Source organism: Labrus bergylta, chromosome 3 (genome assembly GCF_963930695.1).
Source record: "Labrus bergylta chromosome 3, fLabBer1.1, whole genome shotgun sequence".
Classification (NCBI taxonomy): Eukaryota; Metazoa; Chordata; class Actinopteri; order Labriformes; family Labridae; genus Labrus; species Labrus bergylta.
This window is the reverse complement of record NC_089197.1, coordinates 33774072-33795398: the sequence shown is the minus strand read 5'-3', so window position 1 is coordinate 33795398 and position 21327 is coordinate 33774072. Positions and strand designations below refer to the sequence as shown.

Sequence of the window (21327 nt, the reverse complement as noted above, 5' to 3'; positions counted from 1 at the left end):
CTAAGGGTAATTAGATATTATGACAATAAATCAGTCAAATGGGCTACAGTTAGAGTTGAGTTTTTGCAGTAATTGTCCCCTTGAAAAAAATCTGTCAATCATTTATTGTCTGTCATGCATTTTTCTCCTTTAAACTAGAACGCACTTCACTCTATTGGCTGCATGTCATTGATTGTAACACCTTGTTAGTTGTCTTCCCCTAATGAGTGTATTCTTTGACCTTCTGTCCTTATTTTCAACATTGCAGTATTTCCCGACAAGTACTGTGCTGTGCTTTGTCAAATATTTTAGGACGTTTGAGCAAATGTGCAGTGGGAGGTAAAAGCAAGATAAAAATGAGCCATCAGTGAAAACAAGATCAAATGTGCTGAGTTCAATAAATGTGATTGAAATGTATTATATGAGGATAAGCCCCTTGAGGTGTGTCACCTCATTTAAATAATCTAGTACTACATTTTTCTCCTCCAGCATCGCTGCTGCATTGTTATGACTTGTTTATCTCACTGATGGCTGCTGGGACAAAGGTATTTTTGTACCACTTGGTTTTACAGGATGGTACTTTAGGCAATCTATGTGTGCAATTTGATTTAGACAGTTTCTGTTTTTACGAGAGAGGTTCCTTAAACCATGACAGCAAGCAAAAAAATGAAATATTCAATACAAGCATGACAGAATAAGGTCATCAAAATTCTGTTTATGTGGAAGAATGGACAGTTTTCTCATAACATCAATGGTGTCCCCTTTGATTGTTCCAAGATATCTGTAGGTTTGTACACACTCTTGTAGTGGTGACTCCCTGTGCCTGGACGGGGTCTTCAGAGGTCAATAAAGGAGGAAGGATTCTTCACACCATACAACAAAGTCCTGAATGACTGAACCATGACTGGTGTCATTGTCTAACTGATACTCACATAATGGTCTGCGTACTTTTAGAATGGTTCTATCCTCTCTGCTGCTGCGACACATATTAAAACCAATTGGGAACCAAGCTTTAAGGTTGACCTTAAAAAAAGCAGAATTACCTAGTTGAGGAATATATATTGACAATGTAAAACAACTTTAGAGCCACTAGCCTACTACTACTACTATAATATGACAATGATAATTTAAAAAAATAAAAATTATTTTATTATAATACTTTAAAAGAATCTTAGCTTTTCTACATCAGAATTTAGGCCTAATGGTCAATGAAAAGAGGCCGCTTAAACTTGTTTGTGGAACTGCGACATGATAACTTTACTCCAACTGTTATGACACATCAGTGCTGTGGTTATAATGACCTTTCTTAAGATAGATAGATAGAATCTTTATTATCATTGTATACAAGGACACAACAAAACTTCGTTAGCAGCAATCCTAAACAGCAGCGTTTACAAAAACAACAACAAAAATATATTTGTGGTGATATGACAGAAGTATGTAAAAAGTGGCCACAGCAATTGCTGCTCAGTGAATGAATGATAATAATAAAAAATAAATAGACAGTTGTGGTGACTGAAATAATATATACAGTTATTATTGTGCAGTGACTGATTAATTTAACAAATATAAATATAGAGATATAGTGCAAATAAGTGAAGTTATGGTGCAGTGACAGAGTACATACAGTTATTATTGTGCAGTGACTGGATGAGTAAATAAACAGTTTTAGTGCAATGAATAAATAAATAAATAGACAGTTGAAGTTAAAGTGCAGTGACTGAGTAAATAAATAGACAATTGTAAAGCAGTGAATTACAAAGTTATTAAACAAGTAATATTGAACAGTTAGCAGCAGTTGGGTAATTATTATTATTATGGGTGGGGGTGTTTATGGGTTGAGTAGTTTGTCCACAGCTCTGGGATAGAAGCTATTTTTTAGTCTGTTTGTCCGTGTATATTTCCTTTTATTGGTATATAAATCATGTTATCATGTTTATTGACTCTATGGTGTGACGTTTGTGGTATCCGGGAATAAAGGCGGAGTGAGTGCTCTGCCTGTTTCCCTCCTCTCTGTGCCAGACGGAGCAGCAGACGCGCTCAGACAGACAGAAGGTTAAACATGGATCCAAACACGACGATTCTCCGAGTCAAGAGAAAAAGGGGGATCGACCCCGCAGATGCCTTGTTGCTGGCGTGTAAGCGTATCCGTCCAGAGCCGTCCCAGACCTCAGGAGAAACGGTACCGGAGCCCAATGAGGCCGAGATCGAAAACTCTGTCTTCAAACTCGTGGCGACCGTCGCGACGCAGGTGAGAGGCCCGGCCGAGGAGAGCAGGCTAGCGGCTACGCAGCTGACGCGGAGAACGGCAAATAAACATCATTTAGCTTCTCGGTACAAATGTGATGAGTCACTAAAATTGGCGGACTGATGACAAAATGAATTTGACGTAGTTAGTAATTTAAATGATGGGTGAATGACTCGCATACTCAGCTAGTTGTTGTTAGCGTAGCACTCAAACATTAGCCTGAGCATGCGTTAGCTTTTATATTGACGTTTAGTGAAGCTGTGACGTATGAAGGACAAAATGACAAAAAAGTATAAATAAATGTGGGGGGAAATGCATATAATAATGTATAAATAATTAAATAAATGCATAAATAAATATATAAATGTTGAAAATAATACATCAATGAATAAATAATAAATACACTTTGTTAATGAAAAAGGCTATTTATATATTTTTACATGTATTTATTCATTTATTAGCGTATTTCTACAGTTATATATGTATCAATGCATACATTTCCACATTAATTGAGTTATTAATTTATTTCCGTATTTTTACATTTACACATCTATTTATTTCTGTGTCCAGGTCGTAAGATGAAAAGTATATATGTAAATTTGCTTCTGTCTGTTTTTCAAAATTGACCAATTACAGTCTATGATCCTACTTCAGTAATGTTAGGACGGCTCACTTAATTTACATATTTACTTTTCCTTGTTCAACATGGACACAGAAATACATAAATATATTAATTGATGTATTTATTTATACTTTATTGTATGCATTTCTCCCAACACTTATTTATTTATACTTTAGTCATTTTTTTCCCTCATAGCTGTGACTTTTTTTAGGCCTCTAAAACGACATGGCGACTTACATTTCCACGTATATTTACCAGAATAACCAATGTGAATACTCACAGAATCTTTATGGACATACAGTCTGTGTTCTCTGTAACAATAATATAATACCATGATTAGCCGTTTTGATGAAATCAAGACCTTTTAATTGTTCTACTTTCACTTTTTATTTTTATTTTGATAGTAATAGACAGTTAAGGCGTATCAGCTAAATTTGACATTTTGAGAAATCAGGCGTTGATTCAATGACGATTGGAGTTGAAAATGAAGAAATTTGACATGTATTTGTTTTTTTGTGTGGTGCATCGTGTACAATTCCCTTAAACATCTGGTTCCCATAAGAATTGAAGACCATTATATTTCTCAAATCATTGTAGAGCCTGATAGTTTGTCATCTCCTCTCCAGGATGCTCCTGTTCAGACGCAGGTCCGACAGGCTCTGGCTCGGCCTCGTATGGCCCACCCACTGCGCCCTTCTGCTGCGAGCAAGCAGCGGATAGTTGGAGACCTGAGGAGCACAAAGTGGAGTACACGGAGGGAGGAACGCTACAGAATACTGTCAAACCTGCGTACAGGGGTGTCAAGCCCAGCTGAGCACCCAAACCCCCAGACTGATGCTCCAGAGGGTGCAGAGGAGACTGTGAAAGAGCATAAAACATGTCTGGGTGAAATCCAGGTCGTAGATCTTGTACATGAGGATGCAGAGGAAGAACAGGAAGACAAGCCTTCCGGCAAGGTGAGTGGAGTTTTTATTTGTTTATTTTTCAGCTCGAAGAGATGAGTAATGCCAGGAATCAATACATGCACACTACTCAGAGTCCAGACTGCACTAAGTATGCATGCTCTAACTACTCTGCTAAACCAGTGCGTCTTAAATGCATATTATTACTCTGTCAAGCTTGGTGTTGTGAAGTTTCAGTTAGGCTTGTTTTTCTGTTCATTCAGCCTGGCTTTTTAAAGTACAGTGTTTGCATGTGTATCATGTTACTCTGTTACTAACCAGCAGCAGGTCAACGGGTTCGGTTGATGAGACAGAGGGTGAAGTGAAGGACAGGGACTCTGGTTAAAGAAGTAAAACATTGATATAAAATCTGAGTAGATCAATTCTGTAAAAAAAAAATTAAAAAGACTCAACAAAGCTCCAAAACTTGATCACTATAAATATTTTAAAATAAAGTGTTAGAATATGATTTAGGGTGGAAAACTTGTCCTTGGTACCTCAACTGCATGTTCTTGGGTTCTTCACTGCTAATTTGGGTGTCATGTAAGTGTGTTTAAATCTCAGTCATTCCGTGTCAATTTATGTGCAATGTGAAGCTAAGTGTGCTAACATTAGCCTGCTAACACAACAATGCAGGCCACAGGTGATTGCAGCTCGAGCAAAGGACAAATTTGTCCACCGCTTGCGCTTAATAAGCAATTTTTTTTTTGATCCAGCAGATGTCACCCTTGAGCACCAGCATGAAACTAAAACAACTCGTGCTGCATTGTTGTGTTAGCATGCTAATGCTAGTGATCTTTATTATGCTGGTATCTTCACACTGCATGTAAATTTACCTGAAATGAGCGTGATCTAGAAACACAGTTAAGCAGTGAGTACAGTATGTTATTCTTCTTTTCTCTAGTCCCTCAATTAAACAACTTTTATACACGAGGGGAGGAGTCAGCCGGCCGTCCTGGCGATGGAAACAAAGTGAAGATGGGACTCTGAAAACTCTGAAAACATCACAGACAGTGGGACTCGGGTGTTACACCCATTGTAGACAGTCATGACTCACAGAGTTATTTTCAGAGGATATACTTGATTTATATTATATTTAAGTGTGAAAAAATCACAGAAAGCCTTGAATATGGTCTGTCTTACCCCCAATCCCCACAAACTGCCTAACATAAGAATCAATCGTGATTCTGTATATTGTTTTATTTTGAAATTGACCAGATGCTCTGTGCATTTCCATGTCTGACTTTCGGTCCAGCTTGACGTTAACCTGCCGTGTACTCCTGTCGAAAATACGCTTGCATCTATTTCAAACGGAGCAGCAGAGCGTAGTGGCGCTGGTGGAACGCTCTCGAGACAGACCGCAGCGCTTGCTGTCGAAACACATTGATTGAGTAGAGCGGCAGCAAACTACGGCGTAGTGCATGGCGCTGACGGGCCGTGTATGTGGAAATTGGGCGTTATTCATAAATCCTTTGTGTGAAAGCGAGTGGAGGGGGGTTTGGAGGTGTGCCGCTGGAGGAGAGCGGAAGGTTTCAGAAAAGCGGAGGTGTCGCCACATAGCGTGCTTGTTTTGGTTTAATACTGGTGCTTAAGGGCGACATCTTCTGGATCAAAAAGTTGCACATACCCCTTTGAGGGAGCCCCCCATCAGTTTGCCATAACACCATGCTTACCCCCCCCTTATCACATTCACATATTCTATTTTGTGTTTCCTGCTTTTTTAAAAAAAAAAAAAAAAAATTGTAGATGCTGTCCTCAGATCCAGAAGTGATCCTGTGTAACAACATGAAGATGCTGCGGGAACATCTGAGCATATCTGGAGAGAGACTCGGAGAGGACCAACAGGAGCAGGAGGTCGACTACGTCTATGACCTTTACTACCAGGAGACGGTCACACCGGGCTGGATCCAGGACATCCTGTCTGTCAGGGCCTACGCCGATGAGGGAGAACTGGTGTGTGTGGATGGATGGACGGACAGATGAATGAGTGCTGAACTCTGAGTGAGTGAATGAAGACATGGGTGAAGTCTATAGTGGGGAGGGGAGGGGGGGGGGGGGACAAGGGGTCTGAGATCAAACAGGGATTTTGGATTTAAATATATCCAGAAGGGTGTGTTGGTGCACAGATGATCCTGACTGTTACAGATCTCTACCTGCTCTAATTAACCGTGCTGTCTTGTTTATGTTTGCTTAATTAACTCAAGGAAGTGACACTGGATCAGGCACTTTTTTTTTTTTTTTTTTTTATCACTCTATGAAGTTGTTGCTGGTCTGATGTAACATATGAGAACATCATACAGAAGCCTCCTGAAAATCTACATGGGAAAAGTATTCAAAACAGTCTCTCATATATGTGGCACTTTTAGTTTAGGGTAACATTACAGGGACTTATTCAAACGTGTCTTGCTTGTTTGAAAGTGCTCAGGGTAGTGTAACAGATTGATTTCAGGTCTGTGTCTTTAACAACAAGGGTTGCTGCATTTTTATCACCATGATCGCATGACTTGTTATTTTCACACTCAGTCGTCTGAGCATAGTAAACAAGCGATGACTGGCTGTCAGATAAATGGTAATTTATTTGTCTAAAGGTGCCTGATGTGGTTCATGAGGAGGAGGTGTATGAAGATGAAGACGATGAAAACGAGGAAGGCAACTGGAGGAATGACTACCCAGATGAAGGAAGTGACGCAGACAGTGACCGAGAGGAGCGCTATGGTGGTACGTAGTGATCGGACGAGGGCTCAGTTTGGCCTCGGTAACGGTGAAGAATGAATATAGACCAAGGGGGATGAGGTCAGAGTGCTCGACAAAACTCATCTCCTCTAACATAAAACAAAGACAGTTTGTAGCATGTTGCTTAAATAATACCTTTTACTTTATGTGCATAGTTAAAATTGATACCATAATGTATATAACTGTTTTTAGGGTCAGTATATTATTGTCCTTTGTGTGTATGCACAACATTTTATGCCACACCTTCGTAAGTCAGGGTCCAAGTTGGGCAGCCCCTCCACTGCACTATATAATCTATCCCATAATAAAGCCACAGTGTAACGGTACCGTGTCAGCTTCATGTTCATGCATTAAAGATTTGATTCTTCCTGAAAAATCAGTAATCCAGATTTTCGTCCTGAATAGTTGGTCCACGGTAATCCTGGATATCTTTAAAGAAGAGGGGAAATAAGCAGGACATCCACAGCCTAAAATGTGTGATGATACTTTTACTATACAAGTGTCCGTGTTAATGTTTGTGTCGAGCGCAAATCCAACTTATTTAAAAAGAGGACGGTGGTGAGCAACAATAGATGGTTGTGATGTATTCTGGCTGTGCATGTTCAAGTCTTGTATGATATTCATAATAAAAGCTTGTATTAATATAGCACCTTTCAAGATACCAGGGACGCTTTGAAGAGGACATATCAGCCCCCTTTTCAAACAGTCCCCTGTGGTCTAAATGAAACATCTGTGCTGTGCTTTGGTCAAAATATAACATGAATCAAGCACCAGAGGAGGTTTGTGACCCTGTATAAATATAGATTTATGCAAGTTTTAAACAAAGGACTGGATGGGTTTATTTCACATTGTGTGGGTCGTAGACACTCGGGTTACTAGATATATGTTCAACAACACTGTAAAAGAGGATTTTTCACACTTTAACACAGAACATACAAACAAAGGTTTTTCTCTCTTTGCTCGCTCGCCTAATCTGATTCCCCATCCTAAAGCCTGAACACTGACCCCCTCAGACTTTATTGATGACAGATCTGTAGTGTGTGAGGGCTTGAGGGACACACTATCATGACATCACACAGTGCCTGGAAACAGGATGTGCCATTCCATAATTATAAAAAGCCACATGTACTGTTTGAATAACTCTACATGTACGTCTGTGTACAGGTTACTGGGAGGAGGAGCACTCGTACAGCAGGAGGAGCTGGGAGCACTACCAAAGGGAGGTGCTGCATGAGCTGGGCCGCCAGGGTGAAGAGGAGGATGATGATGGGGACAAATATGATTCAGATTGATCAGGTCTCCTAACCCACACCTGTCAGTGTATCCTCCAAACATCCCTTTTCACAAACACCATGCTCCGTAGCACTCTGTATAGCTGAGGGGAGACGTCTGCAAGATCAGCATGGAACAGAACACTCATCAGAATTTATTACATTTAAGTGAAACTGGGACGGCTTTTTTTTTTCTTTTTTTTTTATTTTTATAAATGCTTGAACAATATGACAGGCTGTAAACTTAACAAATGAAAGGTGTAGTTTCATGTTAAAAAATTACATCAGTTTTAATAAGTGCTCATAGCCAGTGAATATCACAGCGGCTGCTAGCTGAACTACGGCTTACCTTTCTCTGGGTACTCTGCATGTTTTAAGGTTCAGAGCCCGTCATCGTCCATTTAAGGTTAAAACTAGAGCAGAATTTTCCACAGAGGTCTCTTCCTCTTAAAGAAACCTACTTGGCATTTAAAAGCAGTAAATGAACACTTAACTTTGATTAAAAACAGTCGGTGTTACTTCCTTTTTCTTACAGGTTAAACATGAGAGAAATAGTCGACACCCTCCCCAAACACACACACAATTTATATTGAACAGCAAAATCGGATTAGCCTGATTAGCTTCTCTGTTGGATATAGCCCAAACCCAATATGCTAACAAGGACAATTTAGTATAAATGTCTAAACCTGCATTAGTATTTGATATTATATTTGATTTTCAGAGTGGACTCTCTCTCCCCTCGTCTATACAGAGTCAGGGAGGCGGTGTGCTTTCCAGTTGGATCCAGAGTGTCTTTTTATTTTTTAACTGTGGTGGAGTGAACTTGTGTGTGGGTGTTTGTGTTCAAAGTGAATGTGTGTTAGAAATGTTGCATATTAGTGTTATATGCCCGGTATGCTTTGTGCTTTTAACACTTCTGTTAGTGAGACATCTTGAAGCTGCGTGTGTTTGCATTTTAGGGTGTTTGCATTTTGTGCATGGTAGTGTGTGTGTGTGTGTGTGTGTGTGTGTGTGTGTAGGTACACTTGTGTATGTTTAAGGTTTTTTTGCATAATGTGAGATGTGTGATACATAAGCGTTGTTGTATGTGTGGTTTAGAAATCCTCTTTGATTGTTTCTCTTGGATGCTTGTTGAATGAAACTTTTTGTAAATATGTAGATGTGTATAAAAAGAAAACTTTGAAAATAAACTTCAAACATCTGTGTGAATTTGTCTTACATGATCATGCACATCCTACACATATGATCAGGTCAGACATGAAACAGGTTGAACCTCCATAATGAAGATCGAAACATTTGGAAAATTATTTCTATCTCTCAAATGTGTCAGGGCTAAAATAACAGTTTAACTTGCTTGGTTTTCAAAATATGACTTTTATTTTGCAACATTATTTTGCAGGGAGATGCACAAGCCTTCTGTCTCCCTGGATACAGTGCTCAAGTAGAGTAACAATTTCAGCCTGTACTCTTCAAAGTTCATGTAGTAACTTCAAAAATATTTTAGAAACATTGACAGAAACATTTTACTGATTTTGAATACTAAAAGTGAGCCTAATGTTTGAATAAGAAACAACGTAATTATAAACCAAATACCATCATGTCTTTATATAACTATCCTGTGTCGCCCTGTTACTAGACATTTGCAGTATTTAGAAAAGTGACTCCACAGCCTCACTTTTTACTTGTGACAAGTGATGGAGGTTCGTCCATCAAACGTGTACACTGGTGATGTAAGACTGAAATATAGCATTATCAATATTTTACATCTTCATACTTTTATTTATGGAGTATAAGGCTACAGAACAAGTACAGTATAGACTAGGGGTTCCCAAACTTTTCAGGTTGTGACCCCCAAAATAAGGGTGACAGAAACTGGGACCCCCCACTGTTCTTTAAGGTGGTTAGTTAGATATATAACGTAGCGACAGCCACGCACACACTAATAAACCAATCCAAAAACTAGGAACACAAAATAATAAAACAGCCTAAAAACAATAAAAAATGTACACATTAATTTCACTTAATGACACTGTCTTATATGACATTGGACTACTTTTTGTATATTTACAAAAATGGGTAAAAAGATATACTAATGCACTTTGAAATATTTAAATTTTTTATGGAAGGCATCTCGCGACACCCACTTTGGGAACCACTGGTTTAGACTGTGAGTGATTATCCCTGGGCGATGTATCCTTCAGAAAAATACATTCACTACCTGATTATCAAACTACAACTTATACAGTGTTCCTTAAAATACTATTTTTTTTAATTTAAAACCCCCCTAAAATTATAATGAACATGAAACAAATATTAAGTTCATGGAACCAGGAGATATACCAGGAACTAACTTGTTTACTCTAAAATGAGGACAAGAATGTTTATAGCAAAACCATCCTGCTTCTTGTGAACACAGGAATGTTCTCAGGAGGTTCTTTCTGGTGTACACTGTAACCTTAAGAAAATTTAAACTATTGTTTTTTTTTGTCCATGTCCCCTTAGAGGCTCCATAATGTTCAGTCTCTCTTTTTTGTTGGTTTTAGAATACATGGCCTGAGTACTTGACCCAACCCCCCCCCTCCCCCCTCCCCCCTCCCCCCCCCTCCTCAGTGTACCCACTCAATGCCCCTCAGCCACATAGCCTGTTCATTTACTGAGCCATTTAAGATTAACCCAAAAAATCAAGATAATATGTATAAGTTTTGTAGCACAAAGCGTGTCCTGAGACGAGGTAGGTCAGTAACATGTTGACTGCAAGATCCTAAAAAGATCCCTTTTTTTAAGTTTTTTTGCACAAGTATAAAATCTTGTGACTCACTTTTTTGTTCAGTAATTTACTTTCCCATCCAGGATTAAGGAAGTGCTTCTCTGAGTTCCTACAAACCACTTCAACACAAACATAAACAAGAGGACAAGTAGACACATTTGATGAAAAGAAACCTTTTCATTGACACCATATAGTCTCAGTCTACTTAACTGCATGTGCTGCGGAAAACGAGTCACTTATTTCATATTTCAAAAATGTATAATTTATTCACCCACATCAAAGCTGCAGTTTCCCCTTTTTAACTTCCCCCTGGATTACATGACACAATATCGAAATAGACCAGTGTGTTTCTGAGATTTGTGACAAAAGCACTAAGCAAAGACTCAAATAGATTTCACTTTTATTCCCAATGTGTTGAAAAAGATTTCATTGACTGCAGAGACTCAGTTATTGTGAAATTAAAAAACATGGATTCTTAAATACACTGTGTTGTAAGAGTTCTTCACATGAAACAATCGAGAAGAGAAGATGTGCAAATGTCAAACAATCAACTGGACTTGAAGACAGAGCACTGCAGCTGATGCCTGACTTGCTATGTTGAGCCCAGCTGTTGCTGAGTCAGAACATCTGTCAGTGTCTTTACTACAGCACGTTGTAAAAACAGATTTAGTGCCACACAGTTCAAAGCAAACATAACCGAACGGGAAAATCGGTTTTGGAAGTGCTTCAAATGTTTACAAAAAGTTGTTAAATACATTAAATGAAAAAAACAAAACAAAGAAAAAGAAACCAAAGTTAAATTGAAGAAGAAAAAAACACATAAACAAAACACTGAACGCACGGCACTTAAAGTCGATGAAACTGTCGGGATGATAAATCTTCTCATAGCTTCACACACACACACAATATATTTCATAAATATGTTTGATTCCCTTTTCCATTCCAGAACTTAAACATGACAGATCCTTCAGGGTGGTATCAGACGGTTTTTCAGCTCACTCACACATACTGCATATAATATTGTTTTTAATTTCTAATTCATCGCTCTGCATCATTATCAGGTCCCTGTGGTCGTGTGCAGCTCCTGTCAAATCTCACAGGCACATCTTATTTACAAAGTATATATATATCTATATATAGATACAACTAAATGATGGACAAAAAAGGCAAATCATTCATAGTTGAGGTCATTAAAGAGTGTGATGAAGGAATCAAACGTACGGCATGTTGACAGGTGAAAGTCATTGAAACCTGGGATAAATCTGCAGGTGTCTGTGCATCATGTGGCAGCATTTCAGTGTTGTAAACAAGTCAGTTACAGTTTAATAAGAGGGACAAAGTCCTTTTTTTTCACAGTAGATTTTCTTCTTCTTCTTGTTTCCCCTGGTGACTGTCAGCTGTGAGGAAGCAGAGACGTTTTGGATTTATTCACTTTTGTCCAGCTCTGTGAGTACACAGAAGCAGGTGAACTGAGTGAGGTGAGTCAGAGAACCTGCAGGAAGAGACAACATGTTAGCCTGCTCAGTCATCACTATTTTAAAAAACAATACGTGTGTCCCTGTTGTTGTGATGCTGGACGATGTGTAGGGCGACTCACGTAGCAGCTTGGTGATGATAGGTGGTCGTTTGGACACTGGCAGATGGACACCCATGAAGTAGACAGGAACCCCCGACAGGGCGATGCCGATGCCAATCAGAGAATTGATGGTGTCGCTGTAGAGGGGAACGGCCACCAGGAAGATCGTGCACAGGCAGAAGATGACCGGGTACACCAAGGTCAGCTGCAGGAGGGAAATCAGGAGGCAGACTGAGAGCTCAACACACAACTAAAAACATTCTTCATATTTCATTAAAATGATCTTTGCTTCCATTATGTGACTTCTATGTGATAAATGTTTGACCTGGTCAGTTCATTAAAATGTTTACAGTCAACTGGATAAAGAAGTATAAACTGTTTTCTCAGTGAGTGTAGAAATGTGTTACTTATTCCAAAACACAACAAGGACTTTTAATAAACCACTAAATGCATCTCATTTATGAAACTGACATCAGAAAGAGTAATGTTGTTATTACATGATTGTTAATGATGGTCTAATAGTTATCTATTCCTCTTTTCATTCATTTTTATTTGAAGCTTGATCAAATGATTTTTTCTGTAAGGAGCTTTTATTTGACTTGTTGACATAGACAATATAAATATGGACATAGTTATTTTAAAGATGTTTTATGTTAATCCAATGTATTCATTTAGCAAATAATGAATAAATGGATTGGTGCTGAGGAAAACACAGGAATGTTTATCTGGTCTTACCTTGAGCGGTCTGGGTCTGTCAGGCTCCTTCCAGCGGAGGTAGATCTGCCCGGCGATGGACAGACCCATGAAGAACCAGTAACTAAAGCTGTAGTAGTTGATGAGCTGGAAGACATCCTCCACTGTGAGGTAGATCAGTGACATCACGCACTGCACAGAGGACAGGAGAGAGGACAGAGGAGAGACAGTGAGGGAGAAACTGTTAAAAAAAACGTCTATAGAAGAAAAGGACTGCATTATTGTCACCTCTTTGGTTTAACTTAAACTTTAATCCTATGTTTTTTTTAGAATGGAAAATAAATTTAGCATAGTCACTATCAGGGCTGGGAATCTTTGGGTGTCTCACAATTCGATTCGATTTCAAATTCTTGGGGTCACGATTCGATTCAGAATCTATTTTCGATTCAGAATCTACTTTTGAATGAGTACATGCTTCAGGATCTACTCCAGTCATCTGTGAGACCGGCTGAATTTCTGCTGCATTTGGCATTTGAGTTAAAGAGCTAGCCTTAGCATTTAGCAGGGTGTGACTGATTAGCCAAACAGAAAAAATCGATTTCTGAAAGTTATGAATCAATTTAAACCTCAGAGGATAAGAATCTCGAATTTCTTTCATAAAATGATTTTTTCCCCACCTCTAGTCACTATCATAACCACTGTAACAACTGTAAAGTAACATTTCCTGTATCTCCTCTTCTAACATTTACGTCATTAGCTCTATTCAGACTTTACGCCCCTGTGACGTTTGCGTCTTTAATTTGAATGTTTCAGAGGCGTAATGTACCATCTTTGGAAGTAGTAAGAGAGGTGTTACAGGAGTGAGTACTGTATCAGAGGAGCCAGTGAGGCAGCTCTAGCTGTGCTGTGCTTCTGAAACACAATGTGAATTCACAGACTGGGACACCAATATTACGCCATTGCGGAGTCAGTATGAATATACAAAGACGTGATGACAGATGAGCTCAGGTACGGAATTTTTGCGGCAAAAAAAGCAGTCTGAAAAGGGCTATAGATACATTTCCGTACATTGAAGAGGAGAGCAGGGATGGGAGTGAATCTTTGAATGTGAATCATGGACAGAGCGTCTGGAAGGTGACCCTCACGAGAGCCAACGAAGAACAACCTGGACACAACAAACATGGATTACATGAAAGAAATAAAATAACTTTTATACAGCTCATATTAAGTAAGCACAACCAGAGCCAGAGAAAATGAGAATGAACAGGATAAGCACCTAGATGCCGCTATAATGGAGGCGTTGAGGCCTCCGTAGCAGGACAGAGCCACAGCGATGGGGATGATCCAGCTCATCACGCCGAGAGTATGATCTGCAAAAGTCTACAGCAGACAGAAACCGATTTAACCGCTGCAATATGTGCATCTTGTGTCCAAAAGGGCGTACAGCTACTTTATTTACCACTGCCACTGCATCGCTGGCCAGTATGGCACTAACATCCAGAACAGCATAGTAAGCCACGTTGGTGAGGATGTAGATGATGGTGACGATGGGCATAGAGATGGCGATGGCCAGCGGCAGGTTCCTGAAACATCAAGATCATTAACAGGCTCATTCAAGTATTCTGACCTGCTGCTTCTGCTTTATACACTTTGTAATGAAAAAGGAAAAACAGAAAAGAAAATACCTTTCAGGATTCCTTATCTCCTCTGTTACAAAGTTAAGGGTGTCCCAGCCGGAGTAGGAGAAGAGCGCAGAGTAGAGCGCCAGAGCAATGTCCCCAGGGTCTGTAGACGATCCCTGAAAGGATGATTCAAAGTTGGTGGTGTAGCCTGAAATGGAGTACAAACAATTAAGGACACAAACTTGCCATCGAGCAGTTTAAGCCCATGATGTATCAGAAAAGTGAAATGACTCGACTAAACGAGCTCACAGAAGGTCTTTCAATGAGAAATGTAGTGTGACCTCACACTTACCCTGGCACAGCTTGACGATCCCACTGATGATGATGACGATGAGGGCGGCCACCTTGGCGTAGGTGAAGATGTCCTGCACACGGGTGCCCCACTTCACATAGGCAGAGTTGATGAATGTCAGTAAGCCTGTGGAGAGAGAGAGACAGGGGGGGTATCACAGACTTTACTGGATAAATGTTTTACTCCTGATAAAATAACTACAGGGGACACCGAGCACGTCCGAAAAGCTGAGAATATTTCAAAACTATGAAGTCCCTTCTTGCTCTGCTACACATACAAAGGGACGACACCATTACTGAATGTACCCCAGCACTTGTATCTGCTTTAGATGTTTCATTAAATTAAGTATTAGAACACATTTGAAATTACATAAATGTGGATACTGTGATTGGCCAGCTCGATAATATCATCCAGCATACATATCATACAAGCTCTTGTACTTACATATACAGGCTGCAGCGATGAGCCTGGAGGCAACATATGGGGGTTCACAGGTCGGGAAGAGAGGCTGCACCAGGTAGTTAGCGAATGTGATTGCGATGACCGCCTGGCTAGTCGGCTCAATAATCAGCAAAGACGTCCACAGACGAATGAAAGCGATGAAGCCCCCGAATGATTCCAGGATGTAAGCATAAGATGCCCCCGATTTGGTGATGGTGGTGCCCAGCTCAGCGTAGCAAAGGGCCCCCACTACAGAGAACAAGCCCCCGATGGCCCAGATGACCAGCGACAGCCCGTAGGAGGCGCTGTAGAAGAGCACACCCTTTGGAGAGACAAAGATGCCCGAGCCGATCATGTTTCCTACGATCAGGCTGACTCCGTTGAGCAACGAGATCTCCTTCTTGAGCTGCATGCTCTCTTTGGGCGGCTCCAGGAATTGGGACGTGTGACCAGCACTGCCGTCGTTCTTCTTGGATTCTTCATTGTCGGCCATGTTGTTTCGTCTTAGGGCTGAACCAGCAGCAGCCTAGGACAAGCAAGTGGACGCTAAAGGCCCCCCGTCCCTCTCTGGCAACAACCTGCCCAACAGATTTGGATGTCATTTTTGGTCAAGAAAAAGAGAAACTTTAATGCCAAAAAGAGAATCTTGTGTTACAATTTTCTTTGGACTAGATATTAGGACATGGGATGAATAAGTAGAGGTGGGCGATATGGGAAAAATATCATATCACAATTTTTTTTTGGCAAAATCCTGATCACAATTTTATCACGATTTTTTTCATACTGTTCTTTAGACTAATTTGTAAGTTACTGACCAGTTCAACCAAACGTATTTCCCTGTACAATGTTTTTAAATGCACAAAAACTATTTGAAAATCTTTGTAGGAGGTCTGGAGGTCTCACCCAGAACATCTTTAGCAACAGAAATGTCTTTCCCTCAATTTGATCAATATTTATGCACAATTTGAAGGTTTTCCTCACCACTTTGAAATGATGATTGAGTTATGTGTCCTCTTTTTATGTTCATCAGGAACATTTTCACGCAGTGATGCATTCATTTAAAAACATGTAGACTTCAAGTTCTTGTGTTTCTGTTTTATTTAGCCCTGCAGAGTTCCTCCAGCTGGAGCTTCATACAGGCTCTGCAGACTTTGTTGTTTTTTATGACATCATTGGACTAACTTTAGTTTAGTTTATATATAATCAAACATAATACAGAATGTGTTCATTCTGTGACACATGATCAAAGTAAGTTTTACTGACAGAAGAGTTTAATTCATAGAGGGGGCGGGACATTGTTGATTGACAGACAGACAGTCACCATGGTTACTCACTCTCACCTGCCTGCTGCTTTGTAACGTCGTTTAGTGTAATCCCTATAGGTTCAGTTATCACAACAGGTGAGCTTCAGGTGGAGAGGCTTGATAGTAACTTTTAAAAACTGAGAGAGAGCAGAAAACACCGACAGCAACATTTTAACAACAATCACAGGAAGCCACACCTTAAGGAATATCTAGCCTACTTCTTTACTTCCCTTGAAATAGCAACATAATTTCCCCCCCCATGTCATTTAGAAGGGGCAAGCCTCAACACTGACTATTGACACCAATGAGAAAAAAAAAAGTATAAATAATATACTAAGAAGTAGGGTCATTTTCTCTTAGAATGATAAAGTAGCAGAATCAGTGGTCATTAGTTCACTCGGTTCATTTATGTTAAAAGGATCAAATGGATGTGTTGTAAAAAGTCTGAAGACGGTTTCATATCAGTGAATGAACTCAAAGCAAACTCACCCACTAAACACCTCCTGCTTTTCTGATGATCACAGACCGTCAGTGACTCACTACGATCTCATAACAACAACAACAACAGGCATATGGAGAGCAACACAGCAGTTTCCTCCTACACATTCATCCACACGATCAGCTGGAGTGGTTTGCAGGTGTGATTCTCTATGTCAGTGTGTGAACTCGTGTGTCAGACTGTGAAGTGCGTCAAGTCTCATAAAGCTCAGTTAACAATCGTGAAGGAGATGTCAGGAGTGATGTACTAGTACACCCTGATACTTCATGTTCAAATGCTATAGCCAGGAATAAAAAACAAATATATTCAACTCAGTTATAGTTGTATAGCTCTGCTGCAATAATCCTTAACCTTGATTTGATGGTAGGCTGCTTAACACTCTTAAAAAAATCACTTACAAGCTCAGAAAACCTTGTTAACTGCTCACTTGGGTGTGTAAAGGTCACAAAGGTCTGAAGTGATTTCATAAGGTTGTGATGTTCTGGGTTTGAAATAAGCCCAGCGCCTCTGTCATGATTACTCTCCTCGACCACTTCAGATTTCTATATTTTTAACTTTAAGTTTCCCAGACTTGTGAGATTTTGAAAAGCGTTATTCACATTTTCTTATAATTGTGCATGTCAGACCGTTATCATCTGAGGCTGCAAGCCAGTTTTACAGTAGTTTTCGATTCCCTTAGTAATAGAGACAAGCTCTAGTCTTAAAACAATCTGTTTAAGGAGATCATTATAATTATATCAAGGTTTCTATTCATTCATCTTTTTCTCCAAATTTGTGTCAAACACAAAACACACACCACCTGCCTGTTAAAGTATTATGAGTAGTATCTTCTTGTGTAGTAGTCCACCATGAGATATTTCAAGTTGGGATCCGTCTATTCTCTGATGCGATGATAGGTCTGTAACATGAGTGCTAATGTGTGTCACAATAATATAAACGTGATCATGAACAAAGCGTTTCAAAGCATCCCCGGAAACACCGGCATCAAGCTACACAGCATGACCGACCTCCCATCCGCTTCACTTTTCAAAATAAAGCAACAGTCGCATCAACTTTATTTTCTCTATTTCCGTCAGTCTCTTACCTTTACCAAGTCAAGTATATTTGCATTAGCCATAGTAACATATCTCACAAAGGGGGCTTTAAGGGCAACAAAAGCACACAAAAAAGATTATTTCAGAGGACAAACCTGAAATATCACATAAGAACTGAAACAGGTGAAAAACCATCATTCACTAAGAAAAGCTCTTTGAAGAAGCAGGTGAGAATTCACACATGTTGAAGGATTTCAGTGCATAGGGCAGGTTTGTCAGAGGTTCTGGTGACCTGACATTTCACAGGAGAAGTCACCAAGGTGAGAAGTCGTATGTTAGTAAAATCTGTGGAATAGCTTTCAGTGTCTGATTCTGTAAATGAGGTATCCATGTGTGCAGATATGTTGGAGATGCGTTTGAGTGGTCGCTGCTTCTACAGATACAGCTTCTGGCAAATGCAAAACAATGACAATATACAAGTTTGCTTTTATACACTTGCTAGTTGTAGCCCAATAAACGGCGTGATAACCTCTTAAAAACAACACACCTATTTTGCAAAAATTCAATAAAGTTATTGTCCGGTTTTCTCGACCTGCAAACTTCTCATAGTTCATCTGAATCCTAATGGAGGCAACCAAAACCAGAAATGTCACCTCCTTAAAATGACCCTGCTTCTGTTTCTGATACATATTGCTCATCATTTTTGTAATAAATCTGTTTTTTCTGGCTTTCATTTTGAATGTGAACATCCTCACTTCCGGTAACATCTCTGCTGTTAGCTTGCCGCTACATCTGCTGACAGCACAGACCTGACTTCCCTTTTGTCCCCTCTCTCTTATTCCGTGTTTGTTTGTTCCCCTAACAATGACACATATTATCTCGCGTTAGCAAAACAGACTGTTGTTAATGACATTTCCCGGTCTTACCTGGTGCTGGTTTACCTCCTCTCTGCTCGGGTTTTGACAGCCAGCCAACTCGGTGTCCGTCCTCAAACGCATCAGCGGCAGCATTAAACAACTGGCTGCTCGGCTGGTGACGTCCCGGGAAGCTGCTGACGTAAAAACTACAGGCAGCATCTTTTCTCAATTAATTTGTAATGATTTGGGTTGAATATTGAACATATGTATGAAATGTTATGTGGGACTCAAATTAATTTATATAAAAAAATATTTTACTCTGTATTAATGAAAATTATAATGACAGAAGTAGCATGGTTATCCTTTTTTAACGTTCTCCTTTTACATTCATGCTAATGGTCTAAAACAAAACCCAATATTCACCAATCTGAGAATGAAAGGAAAATGTTCTTTGAAACACTCACAAATAAGAAAGCAGGACTATGTGCATTTAACAAAGCCTTGAAAAACCCTTTAATTAAAGATTATATTAAGATTAACTTTATTTGTCCCTCGAGGTGAGACATTTGTCTTGGGCTCTTCACCCATTAGTAATACTTTTCTGTTTCTACTTCAAATTCATTTACAATAGAATAGAGTAGAATTACTTTATTGATCCCTACAGCAGCAGGTTATCCAAACACACAATATTAGCAAATTTAAACACAATATAATATTAAATACAAAGTAAATAAGCACTAAAAATATCAAAACTAAGAATGGGAATATATACAACCAGGATTTAACTTAGCATTACTAGTCTTAAATATGAAAAGATTAAATGTAAATGTGCAAAAACAGAGTTGTAAATGGACAGTATTGACATAGGGAGATGTGCAATCAGTGATACATAAGTTAAAGTGCAGGAGTGTAGACATGTTATCAGCAGAAAGTGTGACAATGTTTTGTCATTTCCTCTCTCAGTATTTTCTTGTTGTCAAACAACGGTTGTTATCTAAAGAAAAAAGAAAAAAGAAGAAGAAAAGAATCAACCCTAGGCTACATTATGCATTACTTCCTTTTTTTGAAAAGACTGTAAATTATTTTCAGTGCAATATTGTTTCAATTATTTTTTGATTACAAAAATAGCTGTTTTGTTTGAATAAAGTCTAAAGTTCAGGATAAAAACAATATTACATTATTATTATTATTATTATTATTTCATATTACTTGTTAAAATTCATGATCATAAAAGTTTATTTTGTAACAGAAAATCATTTTTTTCAGAATAAATTAAAAGCATAGTATAAAATGAATTGTCTTTAACGATCATTTTGGGATGTTTTTCGGGACACACATTTCCTCACTGACTGAAACACTTTTATGTCCATCAGTTAGTTTGACCAACTGTTTTTTTTACGATACTGAACTGGAAACAATATAAAAGCAATGAGCCTCATCAAGTAAAGCTCATCATTTGTTCTAGTAAGCTTTAGTAAACTGTATAAACCAGACTAGAAACGATAAAGAAAACCTATTCCTGAGACTGAAGCTTATTCAGCAGCATCAACATTAATGCTGATTATCTTAGATGAAGCATGATGTTGTATTGGTTTAGCATCCATTTCCCCCACATTTTGTCACACCATGGACATCAAGAGTCGACTGGGATTGACACTGAGCTCGATGCTGCCAGTGTGTGAAGACCGGACATGTAATTAGAGCAGTCCTGTGAGGAGCATGGGGCAGAGGGGGGGAGGGCCTGGCAGAACTGTGTGTGCCATTATCATGTCAGTGATTTATCTGACGTTCATACACGCAAGCACACACAAGTGATAAAAGGATTTCTTATAAAGGGTGACACAGTGAAGACCCCTTCCCCTTTTATTCTCCTGGAGGCTAAGAGAGCTAAAATGATTTCAGTTCTGGTGATATATATCTAAAAAAAATAAAAATAATGTTATATACATCTCAACAGGGAACATGTACCATTAGCTCTATGATTTTATGGAGCTACTTTATGGTCTTCCTTATGTTTGACAGTACGACCCCAGCGCTGGTCTGAGGCCATATTTGTCAAACTTTGACCTGCCAAGTCTGCAGTGTCTTTGGTGTAAATAAGTGTTTAAAGTATCAGAACTGTTGAGTTCAACTTTTTGGAGACAGCTTCTTCCAAGAAGGGATGGTCTATTACTGCGTTGAAGTAATAAACAAGATGTATGCAGCAGAGACAAGGAGAGTTTTGTTGGCAAACACGCAGCAAATGAAGAGAACAACATCTCTTAAACCTCCCGGGAGGAAACACATGGGCAGAGATAAGGAGGAGGAATGACTGAGCAGGAAAACAACCAGCCTCCAATGTGCTCACTTTGCAGCCATGCAGTCACAATCAGACAAAAGTCACAGTAC

The 21327-nt window shown here is 39.2% G+C and overlaps 2 protein-coding genes across 3 annotated transcripts; one reads left to right on the top strand and one right to left on the bottom strand.

Annotated features, from left to right (window-relative positions):
* The first annotated feature begins 1981 nt into the window (after positions 1-1981).
* Positions 1982-9003, top strand: slc7a6os (solute carrier family 7 member 6 opposite strand). The gene is made up of 5 exons (XM_020631553.3): positions 1982-2230; positions 3476-3805; positions 5537-5743; positions 6379-6508; positions 7688-9003. Exons 1-5 carry the CDS (start codon positions 2042-2044, stop codon positions 7813-7815), a joined length of 984 nt encoding a protein of 327 aa, XP_020487209.1. The 5' UTR covers positions 1982-2041; the 3' UTR covers positions 7816-9003.
* Positions 9004-10944: 1941 nt separating this feature from the next.
* Positions 10945-19110, bottom strand: slc7a6 (solute carrier family 7 member 6). Of its 2 annotated transcripts, none has more exons than XM_020631455.3 (10): positions 19009-19110; positions 15249-15823; positions 14805-14930; positions 14516-14660; positions 14290-14413; positions 14107-14210; positions 13899-13995; positions 12873-13022; positions 12159-12342; positions 10945-12053 (listed from the first exon to the last, which is right to left on the bottom strand). In XM_020631455.3, the coding sequence occupies exons 2-10, from the start codon at positions 15736-15738 to the stop codon at positions 11986-11988; spliced, it is 1488 nt and encodes a 495-aa protein (XP_020487111.2). In that variant the 5' UTR covers positions 15739-15823; positions 19009-19110; the 3' UTR covers positions 10945-11985. The 2 variants fall into 2 exon arrangements, with proteins under 2 accessions (XP_020487111.2, XP_065809251.1); XM_065953179.1 differs by lacking the exon at positions 19009-19110 and adding an exon at positions 17852-18022.
* Positions 19111-21327: the final 2217 nt, after the last annotated feature.

What these genes read in the sequence shown, in the direction of transcription:
- slc7a6os (XM_020631553.3), top strand. Translation starts at nt 2,042, where the DNA reads ATGGATCCAAACACGACGATTCTCCGAGTCAAGAGAAAAAGGGGGATC. An exon ending in TGGCGACCGTCGCGACGCAG is followed by an intron (nt 2,231 to 3,475) that starts GTGAGAGGCCCG and finishes TCTCCTCTCCAG; the next exon opens with GATGCTCCTGTTCAGACGCA. An exon ending in ACGCCGATGAGGGAGAACTG is followed by an intron (nt 5,744 to 6,378) that starts GTGTGTGTGGAT and finishes ATTTGTCTAAAG; the next exon opens with GTGCCTGATGTGGTTCATGA.
- slc7a6 (XM_020631455.3), bottom strand. Translation starts at nt 15,738, where the DNA reads ATGGCCGACAATGAAGAATCCAAGAAGAACGACGGCAGTGCTGGTCAC. An exon ending in CCAGCGATGCAGTGGCAGTG is followed by an intron (nt 14,211 to 14,289) that starts GTAAATAAAGTA and finishes TGTCTGCTGTAG; the next exon opens with ACTTTTGCAGATCATACTCT. An exon ending in TCCATTATAGCGGCATCTAG is followed by an intron (nt 13,996 to 14,106) that starts GTGCTTATCCTG and finishes TGTTGTGTCCAG; the next exon opens with GTTGTTCTTCGTTGGCTCTC.